Raw genomic sequence first — 15,504 nt, forward strand, 5'->3', positions numbered from 1 at the left:
GCGGTAATGCTAGAAACAGAGGCAGCCCGCAGGGAAGCCAGCTATTAGGCTCTGCAGCAAGTAGGGAGATTATAGGGAAATAATGACGCACGCATGGTTTTCCACTATGGACAAATGCACCATCTCTTTAAGGCTGGAGTTTTCCACAGGCCTCTCAATGCAAATGCCAAATATTTCATCATGCTTTTCTCTTAGCCTATATCTCACTGCAGCTACGGCCTGGAACAAGGCATATAATATAACAGCAAACCAGAGACTTGGCACACATGGGGCTACTCACTGGCTTTCCTCATGCATATGGTTTATTTTTCCCTGCTATGTCAATCCTTATAGGGCTTTACCACTACATCTGCCTCCTGGGAGCCTGCTAGTTCAACTGTTACAGGGAAGGTGCAGAGCAGTGAGGAAGGATACATTTTTCCTTTTTATGCTTTTCAAATTGAAGGTATAACCTCCACACCATGAATTAAACAGAGTGCTTCGACAAGCCCCTGCTGCAGCGAGCCCTCCGAGCAGATACTGAACAGCTCCAGGCTTTGAAAACTGTGGCACATACCAGAGTTTTGATTATTCCAGGTCAAATGCCTTGCATGTTAACCTTCTCCAGGCTGATCTTATTTCGTTAATGTCTTGTGTTCTACTGCAAGCATGGATATGGATAGTATTTTTCCTGAAGGTGACAAGGAAGAAGACACAAAAGGCAACAGGAAGCAAGGTCAAAGCGAGTCTTGCTGGTTTTCATACTTTCTTTTCAAAGCACCTGATTCATAGTTTATCATTTGTAATGTAGAAAACAATATAAAAATAAAGAGCAAAACAGTGGCTGATTTTGAGACTTCTTGTCTGAATAGAATCCACAATAACACACATCAGTAGTGCATGCGGTAGCCAGGGGAATCCAGACAAGCTTTACAAGCAGTGGAGAAGGCTGCAGGATGGGAAAGGGGTGCTGGTCCTCATTCCTGAGTATTACTTCTCAGAGGAAGGTAGGGATTGCTTTGGGAGTAGCATATCCGTGCACATTCAGGAATATACCTATACATACGTGGGTGCACCAACACTGCCAGGAAGGGCAGGCAAACCTTTTGACTGTTTTCTTTCATGTGCTTTCTCTAGCTATTACAAAGCATACATAAAAAGAACAGCTACTGCCATATGGAAGCATCACAGCATCAGTCTTTAAACCAGAATGATGAGTCCTGACATGATCATTACTGTAAACAGTGCTCTTTAGCAGTGACTTCTCTTTAGGGCTCACTGGACGTAGATGCGAGAAGGCCGTGTCACATCTTACTGTTTTATCAGGGAAGGACATGCAGAGAAAAAGTCCAGCTTCCTTTCCAGCTCCCCTGCTGTGTTAGGACGTCCAGAATCAGTTTGATACAACTTTCACTAGTAATAAGGAGGAAGTCAGCAAGAATATTAAAACAAATATTTGGACAACTTCTCAGGAGCTGAACAAAAATAGCACTTGGAGAAGCAGAACGCTCTTTCCCCCCCCCCCCCCCCCCCCCCCCATCTAGATCATACTTGGTAATAGCAATTTTTCAGTGTCAGAGTTCTGTTTCAACCGTTCCTAATTCCTCACTTTATCCTGATTGGACCAAAACAAACATATCTTCCCTCTTTAAAATGCCATATAGTATCCTTCCATGGTGCTGACAACATCACTGTTACTCTCCAGCAGTTCCAAGACGCGGTGCATCACCACTTCAGCCAGGCTGGGGTTGTAGTTCTGCCGAACACAACTCAGGACATGAAGAAAGTGGCAGCCTTTTTCAGCATCTGTAGGAAAAAGAATTAAAAAAGGAGAATGTAGCCGGAAACCAAATGAAAATCCTTTTGCTTGTGTACAGCATTAAAAACGTCTGGAACAGGAGGCAGGCCCGTGGCCAGATGTGACTACTTGCCCAACACTGTCATCTTGTGGAAAAACTGTCACAGTGCAACTTTTGTTAGCTAGCGATGCAATCCCATTCCTACAATTGAAACTTCTCAAACAATTACTGGATTAGAAAGTCACAGAACTTCGGTATCAAGTTTCATCTAATTTTAAAGAGAAAAAACCCTGAAAATGTACATAAAAGCAGAAATATATTTAAAAGAAAAATCATTTTCTTAGAGAGCAAGTCAGAAATAGATGTCCTTAATAACTGCAGTGCAGCGTGCAGCAGCTACTGTGTGCCTGATGGACATTAACTGAAGTTCAGCTGTCCCTACCAACAATTTCCCTCACAGGCCCTGTAAAGTCACTATCAGTGCTTCAGGATCCCAGTCTTTCCCTCAAGTTCTCAAAACAGCAACTGAGATTGTTCTCCTCCATGGCTAACAATGGAAAACTGGCATAAATGAAGCACATTAACACAAATGACTTTCCTCCACCTCAGCCCTCAGTTCAGGATGACGTAAGGTAAGTTTGATACAGCTAGTGAGAAATTTGCATGAAGTTCTGGGGCCAAGAAGATCCCTGTCCTATTTTGCTGCTGCTTTTGGTTTTATTTTAGCAAATCCCTAACTCTAGAATCAGCTAAGCCCCAGAACTGCCTTAGAAGCTGCAGAGGAAAGTCACTGGTAGATAGGAGGTGGCACTGTGTACACTTCAGCCTAACTCCTGTCAGACCATAATTCAGGCAAGGATATTTCTTTAGAAGTCAGTGGCTCAGTCTGATGAAAGACCTTTGTGGCTGGGAGAAAATACATTCACCACCCTAGGATGGATAAGCACAGAGAACAGAACAAGGAGTCTACCTGCTCTTAGTGCCTGCTGCTCCAAACAAAGTGGGTAGCTGCATTTTGGATTAGTCACAGGTTTGTCATAAGACAGTCAGAGCGCCCATCCCTGATCTACAGTAAACTAGCTTAAGCCCTGATGAATTAGATTAGTGACTCAGGTGTTACCCAACAGCACAATACATCTTTTGTTCAAGATGCTGGTAGAAAATGGCATTTTGGGGTAATGGCAGGTGTGTGCAATAATTAAGCAGCCCAGATACATTCCTAGGCTACCACCCAAGTTAGAGGGAATACACGCTTCGCAGCGGTGTGATGCTGTCCTTCTTTCACTGCCACTATGGGCTTTAGCTTTTGTCTACAACCTCTGGTAATCCAGGCTGTGATAAACTGCCTTGCCTACTGATACAAAAGGGGACAGAGTTAGAGAGAAACTACTCTTTGACTATTGTGGACATGTGGACAACACAGGTCCAGTTGGACACATTAAATTTAACTTCAGGTAGTTTTGGCTTTATTCTCTTTACTATTAGCTTCATCTAAGCCTAAAACCAGAACAAATACACCAAGAAAAGAAAAAAACCTGGATTAAGTTTATCATTTTGCAGTTCAGTCTGGAGTCAAACTATACTGTCACCCTTTTCAGGCTGTCTTAAGCCTCTAGATAGACCCAGAGTGGACTCTTATAAGGGCACTTCAGATCAGGCTGTGGGGAATTACAATTAGAACCAAGGACTAGGATTGTAATGTTGACATATCAGGGTTTGTGGAGCTCAGACTAGTCATGCTGAGGGTTTTTTTGTTTGTACAATAGTTCCAGGCAGCTGGGTTGGGCCTGAGAGTGTGTCACAAGAAATGATTGGGGTGAGGCATTGTCTTGAAAGCTAGCAGAGAAATTTGGATAGAAGCGTTTGGTTTATAATAAAAACAGTCTTACTGTCATGGAAGATTAACGTTGTTCTTCAAGGAAAATGGGTACAAATTTCTTGCAATAACCAAGTAAAAGCCTTTGAGGCACTACCATGATGTTCCTATTTTCTCACCAGGAGCCTGCTCGCTAACCAAGGCCAAGCGGGTGGCTGTACCTGCCCATGGACAGCAGAGGGGGCCCGACAATTACACTGAGCTCTGTGCCATTGCATCATTCAGGGACAATAAAATATTCAAAAGTATCCTGCTGGTTTTGATCGAAGCTTTTTGGTTTTCCTTCTCAACGTCTTCTAATACCAATGACTGGAACATTGAAACAGTCCTTCTCAAACCCATCAGAGGAAGAGAGACTTACCTGGAAACTGTGCTTTTTACAACAGGAAAGTAAACAGAAAGCTTCAAGGAGAGCAAGAGGCTCTGTAAGGCAATTGCTATTTTTTCCCTGCTCAGTATGAAAAAAATAGCTTTGAGAACTCAGGGTTCTGCAAAGTTTTCTCTGTAACTATCTATCAGTTTCTATCCGCTGTTGACTGGTAGAAAAAACTTAACCTCTGGTGGAGCAGGGAGAGTACTTCACCACTGTGACAATGCACACCAGGCCTGGTGTCCTGCATCAACTACATACAAGTTCTGGCTCTTACAGTGGCCCAATTAGGAAACAAAATGTGTTTCCAAGAGAACTTGCTAATCTGTAAAACGGACAGAAGAATGATTTGCCTTTTACAGAGGAGGTGTTTGTATTTGTTAATGGATAAAAGACAATAGAAAACATACTGTAATTTGTTGCACTCACACAGCCTCCAGCAACTAAGCTCATCTTCAACTGCTCGCCCTGTAACAGCTACTCTCACCAACCCCCCAGAGAGACAAAACTTTTATTTCCACATATAAACCATGTTAACAGCTGCGCTATTGCTTAAGATAGACAGTTGGGAACTCAAGAATCATTCCACTTCACTCACCCTTTTTTCTCTGCAGGATAACCATCACAGATCAGGTCCTACAAGCACTATCATTATTATGATGGTATAAGGAGAAAAGCAATTTAAGAGTATATGCTTTATGTTTTAGTCAGTCATTTATTCTTTACTACATTTTACCCCACAACTAGCTGCACTCCAGCAGCAAGTGATCCCTGCTAACATGTTCTGCCCAATGCATTGACAAACTCTGTATCAATGTACCTGTGCAATTAGCAGCCACTCAAGTCAAGCACTACCTTTTGCAATGGCAATAAGATACCATATGCTTCAGGAACAGGGTAACTCCGAAGCCAGATGAGGTATATTACATGAAATCAAGTGGATTTTGTTAGACTGAAATCCCTACCTGTAAAGAACAGCCACTGAAACTCTGCACTTGTTTAAAACCTACAGAGAATACCCTACTGATATAAGTGAATGTTACTGTTGGCTTAATGGAGGTGAGGATTTCACTTTTCTGCACTACCGCTTTTGTGTCAGCTCCCCTGTAGAAACTGACCTAGCAAGATCTGCCACCTACCCGAAGTGCAGAGCAACTGCTATTAGTTGCTGACCTAACCTCATTGCATTTGGTTCCTCCCAAAATCTATGTACACTCAAAAGATACAGATCTTAGATAATGGCTGCTCATTTCAGACCTGCGAGGTTGCTTCATTCTGGGCACATGTGCTCTCTCACTCTCTCTCTCTCTGCTCATAGGAAGCTGTTCCTGCACTTCTGCTTTTAGCTACACTGATGAGCTACACAAGCAACTTAGCTTCGAGTTTAAGGGTAAGGACAGGAAGTGTACCTAATCCAGCAGCAGGAGGAGAGATTGTCATCGACATACCAGCACCAGCTCATAGCTCACCAGAAACCTGACCACACCGGTACTTACGCCTGGGTTTTCGGCAGTCCTCTTTAACCACATCGAGGGTCACTTTAAGCAGCTCCTTATCATGATCAGTCACCTGGAGATAACGGAAGAAACTGGCAATTTATAGTAGTCTATTTCACAGTAAATGGAGAGGATGTTAAAAAGGATGTATCATGGCCATACATCAAGGCCACGATGTATGGCCATGAACTTACATTGTCATAACTACAGTCAGCAAGATATGCTGTCTCCAAGATAAATAATGCATGTTACATCTTCAGTTATCTTTTGAGCAATGTTAGCAGCATTTAGGAGTTAGGAGAAGAACATAAGATACCAGAATCAACCCAAAAGAGGGCATCCAACTCAACAGAACACTGAGTTTTAACCTAAACCTGACAGAGACCTGTCCCAGTCTTCAGTGCGCTCTGTCACATCAGCGTACAGTTAAGCAACCTAGGCTGAACACAGACTGCACCTAGAACAGCAGCAGTGCTGAAGAGTGGCACTGAGTTACAAAAAGATTAGCTTGGAGGGTGACAGAGAGGTAAGAGTAAAGAAAGACGTAGATAAGCCTTTGGAATAAACAGACAGCGTTCGGAGGTCCAGCTTCCTTTCCTGAAATATTTCTACTCTGAAACTTGGGTAGACCTGTGCGGTGTCAAGAGTTGGACTTGATGATCCTTAAGGGTCCCTTCCAACTCAGGATATTCTATGATTCTATGATTCTATACACAATAGTCATACTATTGAATATGTTTGCAATCACAGCTCAATTCCTTACATGGTACAAGTCCTTGGAGCTACTAGGTTTCTGGAAAACCACTCCTTCTTCTTGTAGCATCCTTATTGCTTCCTTAAAAACACTGTGAATCCTTTTGGAGCTGGAGTCAGGTTTTGAATTCACCTGGATGGGAAGAAATGTACACAGCAGATGGTGAGAAATCTCAGCCCAACTAAAGCTGATGGCAAAAGCTCCAGACAATTTCAAGAGCAAGAGAACTTCACGTCATTTTGTTCCACATTTTTCTTATTTGTTACATGCGAACCAACCCGTTAACTTCATCAGTTACATATGAACTAACCAACACCTCAGTCTTTAAAAAAAATATAAATATCAGAAGCTTGTGGTTTTGTCAGAATTGTACAATCTCCTAACTGCTGTTTGCAGCTATTTGATTATGTACCGAGAGCCCCCTTCTTTTGGAATAGGCCTATGATGCTTACAGAGAATTTGACTGTTTAGCTCATCTGCTTTGATGGTATTTCTATGTTGTTTTCTGGGAGTGAGGGGTATATGGAAAGAAGCAAAGATCAGCGCTTTGTAGGGTGATATTCAAGAGGAATCCAAGTGCTGGGAATTGGATCTCCATCTCCTGATACCAAACTGAGGCTGTGTCCAAAGAAAAGAAGGAAACTGGTAAGAATGATATTTGTTTCTTGTCCCCTGCTTTCCGGATTTTTACAAATATTTTAGTCACGCTTTTAAGAGTCTCTCCACAGCCCTAATGAAAATGTAAGGAGAAAGAGCATGCAAGAAATTAAGACAGATACATGAGATAGGGAAACAAAGGATGAAGGCTAGAAGGCAGGTGGGAAATAAGTCTCTTGTGAAGAGTTCAGGACACTGCTAGCAGAGTAGGAAGTAAAAAAAAAATGGGGAAAAAAAAGGAAAAGCAGGGTTTGTTTGGAGATAGAGCAGAGCTAAGACAGTGGAATGACAGCTGGGGAAGTGGAAGGAAATAAAGAATCAGCTGTGGAGAGGAGAACGTACGGGCAGATAAGAGCTAGACCATTACATTCTTTCCCATCTTTATCTGTCCCACTGTTTCAACCTTCCATTTATCTACAAAGGCTGCTTCAATTCCCCAGTTGTTGTTTCCACATCTGTTGGGAACACTCTGTGCTCCCTGTGGTTTCCTTTGAGAACAGAGCTGAACTGCTTCCCACAAGCGAACATGTGATGAATGGAACCAGACCACACCAGAGCAACCAAAGCAAGATTTGCCAAGCCCTTTCTTCATCTGCCACCATAAACGCTCCCATCCTGTCCTGAGCAGAAGTATCAGGCTTCGTGCATCCTACTTCATTCACCAGGGGAACTCAGAGAAATACTGGGAGTGAATCAAGCAACCACCGTGTGCCAGAGTGAACTCACATGGACACGTGGTGACAGACACCAGGTTGGTAATGGAAGAACGTCCCTTCACAAAGCATTACTTCCACCCATTTGTAAGGCTCAAGTCCAACTCGGACTAGCTGTAAGCCTGGGAATTGACAGGCCTCACCAGGAATGGTTTAGGAGATCCAACAGAGATATTGGCATTGGCACGCTCCACAGTTTTCTCCACGCCCTTCCCCTCAATGTTTCAGCAGGCCATAATCACAGCTCTCTCACTCTTTCTTTCTGTCCAACAACAGCAATCTTTTTCCTCTCAAATCGTTAGTCAAAAATAATTACCTTATAGTCCAAGACAATTACCACAGAAGAATAGCTATTATTCTGTCTTTATTTGGCTTTGAGTTTTCTCCTGTTACAGAAGGATTTTAGTGTTTGAATGTTTGCTTGTCCCCTGTCCACCACAGCTGTACCAGTACAACTATAGACACTACTTTTAACTACAAACCTGACCTTACATCTGGACACCATTCCCCTCACACCATTAATCATACTTCTCATACCTCGATCATACTTCTTTCCATAGTGCTGCTTCTTATGAACTGAAGAAACAAACAAAATGTAGAAGAAAGGGATTTTGTTTGTTTGCTTTGTAAGTGAAGAGTGAATACTTGCTCTTAATTATTTTTTTTTCCTTCGGGACAAGAGGCAATGGGCACAAACTGAAATGCAGAATTTCCAGCTGAATATGAGAAAACACTTGTTTGCTGTGAGGGTGACAGCGCAGAGCACTGGAACAGGTTGCCTGTGGAGTCACTTACTCTGGAGATACTCAAAACCCACCTGGATGCCATCCTGCCAACGTGCTCTAGGTGATCCTGCTTGGCAGGGGAGCTGGACTAGGTGATCTCCAGAGGCCCCTTCCAACCTCAACCATCCTGTGAAAAGCACATTCACATTGCTGTACCTAAAATGAAGAGGCTTTGCCTCTAAGAAATGCAGGAATCTAAAGAAACTGCTAGCAAAGCAACCACCTCAAGACTCTGATCAATTTTTAATGTGAAAGCAAACATTTGGCGAGGGGAAAAAAGATAAAAATATCTCCAAAGAAGCAGGATAATTATTCAGTTTGGCTTAACACTGAGATCCCGTCAGAAAAGGGAGATAATTAAAAACAGGCTCCGTGTGAACTGACACACAGCTCTGCCTGGATGGATACTGAAACAGAATCACTAAGAAAGTAAGTCAAGAGATTGACAGAGAAGGCAGAGAGGCAGACTTGGGAGTGAGAAAATAAGGAAGAAGCTGCTACATATCAGCACCCTCTCACATGTGCTGCAGAGTCTGAAAAAAAGGGCTCTGTGGGAGAATTACCTCTGAAAAACAGATGAGGGCTCTTGCCCTATCCAGAGACTTTAATATTATCCCGAAATAATGGGAAAAGTTTTTGTGTTTTTGTTTTCTAGCATGCTCTAGAACATGCTTCTGCCTCTCTAGCCCTCTGAGTAAATCAACAATTTGACAAGTTCTTTGTGAACACCACCTAAAGTTATTTGATCTGTTCTTTTGGTCCACCCAAAACATCTCCAGTTTCTCATCCTGCAAATCCAAAAGTCAATAGCCTGTCTCCCTAATACCTCACCTTTCTTTTATGCCAAACCAGACCCTCTTTTCTTCTGGACTTGCACAATCCCCCTGAGAGCCAGCGTACACTGAAGCTTGTGATTTTGCCTTCTTAGCAGAGATCTAGAGGAGGCTGAACGAAGGCAGAAGAAATTTGGGACAATAAAATCCTACCTGATTTCACATTCCTGCTTTTATTTCAGGAGGAGATGGAGAAATGCTTGCATTTCAACAGTTACACAGATGCGCTTATAGGTGTTAACATAGTTCCTTTCAAATCACAGCTTAAAAACCATCACTTTACTTTTACAAAGCTTATTATCCAAGAAATTCAAAGCATTTGCAGGTATTAGGTAGTTTAAATGCTGATCCAAAGCACTAGTGAGATTTGAATCTGGATTTTCAATTTCCCTCTTGCAACATTCACAAGTCATTTTTCAAAGTGTCTCCCTTCAAGCATGCCTTAAGTTTCAGGTTCCCTGAAGTGCTGACAGCAGGGGTTCTCCCTGTCCCTCTCAAATCAGGTCCTTTTTAAATAAATGAAGCTGGACATCCAAGCACAGGACCACCCTCAAATCATTCATCACTTTTGCAAAGCACACCTCCCTACACCCTGCTTGGAGAAGCAGCTACTGAATAATGATTTATCACTACCCCCCTCCCAAGTCCAGCCATGGACCCTAGCAAAGCCAACAGAATACTTGTCTCCAGAATTAAGTCAATATTTTAACCAACGTATTCCAGCTGGTGAGTCTCACATATTTTAGCGGGCTGGTGCTGTGCAACCAATTATTCTCAGGTCTTTAAAGCAAAATAAACCTCCTGCACAATCAATAATAGGTCAAAGAATGAAGTGGTACAGGAATTAGTTTGAACGCTGAAAGTATGTAACCTTTGGCTCATTACAAATCACAACACACCCTGACGGTGTTAAAGTTTCCTGGTATAACCACACACGTGATACTACTCATGGAAATTGCCCTTTGCAATTTCTCACGCAACATTTAAGCCTTGCTTTAGACAGGTGATAATTTTAGTAATAGCGATTCTGGATGTGTCAGCCCTGGGCTCCTATAATAAGCATTGCAATACACGTATTTAAAGTAGCAGTGAAGCTTCCTGAAGAGGCAGGAAGAGAAGAAAATAGCATCAAGAATGTATAATGCAAAGCACTGTGATATAGCTACAGCACAACGTACATGACCGGGGTAAGCATAACACCGTAAAACTCCCTGCTTTTTCTACTTGTCACTGCTGACCTTGAGATAATATTCAAATCAAGGGAAGTACAAACAGTAGAGTTTGGAAAGCATTACCAAGTCCAAGATAGTGACGTGCACGAGCTACAATGATAGGAAAACAGCACACACTATAGCTAAGGCATGGGAGTAGTACATCAAAACGGTTGATCAAGACTGGCTGGTTGCAAGTCAAATTTACTCCAGATCAGAAACTGGATGGATCAAGTTCACTTGAGCATTTTTTTTCTCTAAACAAACAACAACAAAAAGCCAGGCCATTAATTGTCTAAGTCCAGTAAGTACACTCCGTTCTCTAATCACAAGATGACTTTTCCTTTCTTCTTGCTTGTAGTTTTCCCTGTGGTACCCACCCCTTCAGACTCAAAAGACATTTGTTTTAAGGGAAAGACTACCAATTAGGAATAAAGGAGACACTGGTTATGTGAAATAAAGCTTTACTAGTTTTAAAAATCAAAACAGATTTGTTAACTTGTAATTATTTTTAAAAACGTTGAGTTCTCTTACCTCTGCAACTATAAAGCTAAAAGTTACCTAGTTTGAGTAGAGGACATGATTTAAGTTCTGCCACATGCACCTGCTAGAGGGAAATTTATTCTTCTGGAGGACCAAATGCTGGGGAACGATTAGGACTGGAACTAGATCTTCTAGAACATGTGTGGGACAGGGACAGGGTTTAGATACAGTAATCCTGGAAAGGAACAGAGAGATGCTGCCTACCTCAGCTACCTCCTTCCATCTTCACCCCCCTGTTCCACTCCACTGCCAATGATTCCACAGCGGCTCACCACCACCCTGGAGGAAATTTTCCATGAGAAGATACCCTCCTATGTTGAGAAACACTGTGCAAGTACTTTAAAAGATGCGAAAGAGATGAAGGGAGTGCACCACATCTCCTAGGAGCACAGAGAAAGGGAGAGAAAGTCAAGAAAAGGGTTTAAACAGCAGCTGTGCTATAACATTGGAAACAGGAAAAAGTGTAAAAGACCAATTATACTTCAAAACATCCCGTCACAGCCAGGAAAAGTGCAAGAAGTGAGCAGGTATGTGTGTTGTACTGTGGCTTAAGGCGTACAGTTTGGTCTACTCACCTATCTCGTGCCTTGGTATATAGGCATGATATAAAATCATTCTACACTAGCAGCACCTTTCATCTTTTCTTGTTTTGAGGGAGATGCAAAACAGAAGACTACACAGTGAAAGAGAAAGGAAGACGTAAAGGAATCAGATCTATCACTTATTTTTGTGGATCAAACCTGGTACTCGACCCTTTGCCATTTATGGGAAGTGACGTCTTCAAGGGACAGGGCAGAGGAACAACAAAATACATTCCCAGAGCACTACTGGGAGCACTCTCAAGGCATTCAGGTCACTTGACAACTGAATGTTCTTTCTTATGCAAAGAGATATAATCCTCTTTGCAAGGAATTAATACCAAAGGGCAATGGAGAGAACTGCAATTTCTAAATAAGCATCTGTGTGCCCAGATTCCTGGGACATATACTCACACCCTTGCATCAGGGTCAGGAGCAACAGCTACTAATTAAGATAGTTCTTCATGACTACTAGCAAGGCTGATGCTGCAGGGAGCAGGGGAGGAGAGATGGAGGTGCCTTTATGTTTGCTCTGCACCAGTTCCTTCTTTAAATGGCTTTGCAAGTCATTCATCTTAATCTTTCTATAAATGCTGAAACTTCAGAGACGGACACTTCCAGTATTAGTCACACTGACCACTACTTCCTCTTATGTAAAGTGTCTGAGGACTTTTAATGCTCTTCCAGCTGGTTTAGAAAAATACCCTGTTCCGCACTGGATTTTCTAGTATCAAACTTTTCAGTTACAAATCATAGTAGCTCCTGTCCTTGCTTATATCCATGATCATTTTAAAGCAAACAAATAAAGCCTTTAATAAAAATAAACCAAAAAGCAGTTAGCAGAAGCAGTTCACTGAAGCATGAATAGAGCTACTTTTTATCATTATCTGGCTTTTTTTTTTTTTTTTTTTTTAAAGAAAGTAGTAAATTAATATTATCTACTAATATAACATAACACTTCTAACAGTGAGTGTCTGGATCAGGCACCGAAAATGACTGCCATGAATTTATTTCTTTACGGAAAACCAAAAAGCAAACAAGTGAGTCATAATGCTCTGGATTCATGTTTCAGTTGCTGTTGGTAACTTGCTAAAATCCATAACTCCTGGTTTTGCAGAAGTTTACCACTTCACACCTGTTGAGAATCGGGCCTGTAATTTACCCAAATAACAAAGTAATATAAAACCATTTTACAAAATGCTTTTTGTTCTATCATTTTGTAGTTGGTCAAGAGCATACTATCTCACTGGGAAACTTCTTAACAATTCGATTACATGCAATTACACATAAACTGATTTCATCTAAATGCAACCATCTGACCCTTTCAGTCATGACCTTTCACAGCTAGGGATGTCCAACAACGGAAGTGTTTAACAAAGCATTTTTTTCATTCACTCATTATAATCTCCCTTTGAAAGCCACATCTATACTCATATATTGAACTTCAAATGAGAAATAAGACAAAGAATTGTCCTCCATTCTCCTGAGCCGATTCAGGATCTCAAATATCTGAACCAAACAGCTCGAGTGCCTTAAGGAGATCAGTGACATTTTTCCCAGCTCTAGGTAAGGCAGTGCACATTGCATACTGTAAGGTTACTCAGCCCTAATACAACAGAATTTTCTTGTGGCTTTCTTCAGTCCAGCTTCAAATACCCCACGTGACAAGGTTTCTCAGGCCGTGTAAATAATGCACGCATAAAACTAATGATGATGAAAAAGCACTTACAGTTTTTGAATCCTCTGAATGCATCAGTCTCTTATCTGATTGTTTAGAATTCATGGCATTATTTTGCCTACCAAAAACTTGAAACAGGTACAGTCACTCACCTGACAGCTGCGACTGGACAGTGGCTCACCAGCCAGGGACACCAGAGTATCTATCGTTTCCAGCTCCTGTTGGTAAAAGGTCTGAATTTTGTTTTCTAGTAGGAAGTCTTTCACTTTCTCATGCAGAATATAAATTGAGAAATCCAAACCCTCTGGGCCACTGCAAGGATACAAAGAACAGGTTAAAAGGGAAGAAATACACTACTGATATTTTTAGATCACTTGCCTAATGTTAGCCTGGTAGACCGGTTTTCAAAGGTCAGGAGGCATTTTATCGCCCATAAAGAATTTGAATCTAAACCCTTAATTAAAACAGACCATTTTAAAATGCATTGAACATCCAGCTCTTCCTCTTCAATCATTTATTGAAATAGTGTTGGGATTTTAAGATCTGAAGTCTCTAAAACCACACTACATGCATCAGACCTGCCAATAAGTATCCAGCTACCCTTAAGCTGAATACAGTAACTTGTGTTTGAATTAGTTTGAGGTTACGCAAATCATGATTTGCAGACAAGAGCAGCAGATTCAGGAATATTTTGATTGATGAGCTCTTTATCCTTATATGTAAAACAAAATCAGCCAAGGTTGCTCATCCATTTAATTCGTTGATCTCGCCTGCAAATCTTGCTGCAGACTCACTCCTTTAAGAGATGCAAGAGGCACGTACACAGTATTTTACTACCTTCCTAGTATTCATTTTAGTTCAGCTTTATACTTCTTTTCTCAGATTATGAACAAGTATCTCATCTGTATGGATCATCAATTATTTAGAGAAAAGAAGACTGCTACTAAATGCTTGTGCAGAGACTAAATCACAGTGGGGCCCTGTTCCATCTTTCTCTGAAGTTAAATAACAAATAAGCAATAATAAAATCCCATGCTTTGCCTTTAGACCAGTCTGCATACCACATTTACCTCTGTCCCTCCCCTGGGCTTTGGAAAGGTTTATCGTAAACTTCTCTATAGAGACAAGGGAGCTCCAACATCCTTGAAATCTGAACATCACACACAGGATCATCCACTTTATCTGGAGCAGAAAAAAGAACACACAGACTTGTCTTTTAAGCAAACATACCTGAGGCAGCACAATGGAGTGTCACAGGCCAGTATTAAATCGGCAAATTTTGTTTGTTTTTGTTGTTATGAAAACAAAACCACAAAGGTCACTCCCGCTTTTACAGTTTACAAGGCAGTAAATGACCACAGTGTATTGCAGACTATGCTTGCATCTGAAAAACTTATTCAACTGGAATTTGTGACCTATATTTTACCTTTCAGCAGTCTTTACACATTAAACGAAGTTAGCATATAGCAAGGAGTTTTGTTTGTGCCAATCTGAAACCAATTTAGAGACCATTTGAATTGTGTGGCTCTCCTTTAATGAAACAATGGCATTGTTACCAACCCTTGAATGGGTTATATATTCATAAAACTTCTGTTTGGAAAGGAGGGTTGACCTCCCTCTCAGACTTTAGCTACAGCTGAAAAAAACTAGAAACTTTCTATCTGAGCTACACAAGGCTTTTAAAAGACAAGCTTCTCCAGTTACACAATAACAAAGGCACTGAGGAGAATAGATGTTATGCAACTGGAAGCTCCTGGGATACAAATAATGGACTACTGTCCAAACAGCTGTCGGATATGTGCCAGAGTGACAGTGAGGAATGCTTCTCAGTCATTCTGCAGAGCCAGATAGTTTAGGAAAACTCGGGCTTTAATGTAAAAATGTGACAATAAATTGCTGGCTGCCTGTGGAATGGATTATACGGGCTGCAACAAACAACTGTTTCTTTAAAGCAGCAAACACTCTTGATGAAGTGTGACACAGAAGGTCATCAATTCCCTTCCTATAGGTCTTGGTTGTTATGCTTCAACACAAAAATGAAGAGCAATTCACTATCAAAGATAGCCAATCATAATATCTGGACAACCTTCTTGTCTGCATTCTGGTCATCTTCATAGATTTTCCAGGAATGCCGCATTTACAGGCAGTCTGATCCCACACATTAAGTAGCATATTTTCTAACCTTACACTGCTAACATTAAAATAAAGGCATACAGATGAAAATCTCTTTAG

General features: G+C 41.4%; 1 protein-coding gene across 3 annotated transcripts in view; it reads right to left on the reverse strand.

The window, feature by feature from the left end:
• Window positions 1-711: 711 nt before the first annotated feature.
• Window positions 712-15,504, reverse strand: part of STN1 (STN1 subunit of CST complex) — a 41,080-nt gene continuing 26,287 nt past the window's right edge. For all 3 annotated transcript variants that reach the window (XM_032191353.1, XM_032191354.1, XM_032191352.1), the window contains 5 exons: window positions 14,343-14,454; window positions 13,425-13,584; window positions 6,284-6,406; window positions 5,521-5,593; window positions 712-1,785 (listed from right to left, as the gene is read on the reverse strand). In XM_032191353.1, the coding sequence (XP_032047244.1) occupies window positions 1,628-1,785; window positions 5,521-5,593; window positions 6,284-6,406; window positions 13,425-13,584; window positions 14,343-14,454 (626 nt within the window). In that variant the 3' untranslated portion in view covers window positions 712-1,627. The remainder of the gene's footprint in view (window positions 1,786-5,520; window positions 5,594-6,283; window positions 6,407-13,424; window positions 13,585-14,342; window positions 14,455-15,504) is intronic.

The sequence above is a fragment of the Aythya fuligula genome, chromosome 7, assembly GCF_009819795.1.
Source record: "Aythya fuligula isolate bAytFul2 chromosome 7, bAytFul2.pri, whole genome shotgun sequence".
NCBI classification, from domain to species: Eukaryota; Metazoa; Chordata; class Aves; order Anseriformes; family Anatidae; genus Aythya; species Aythya fuligula.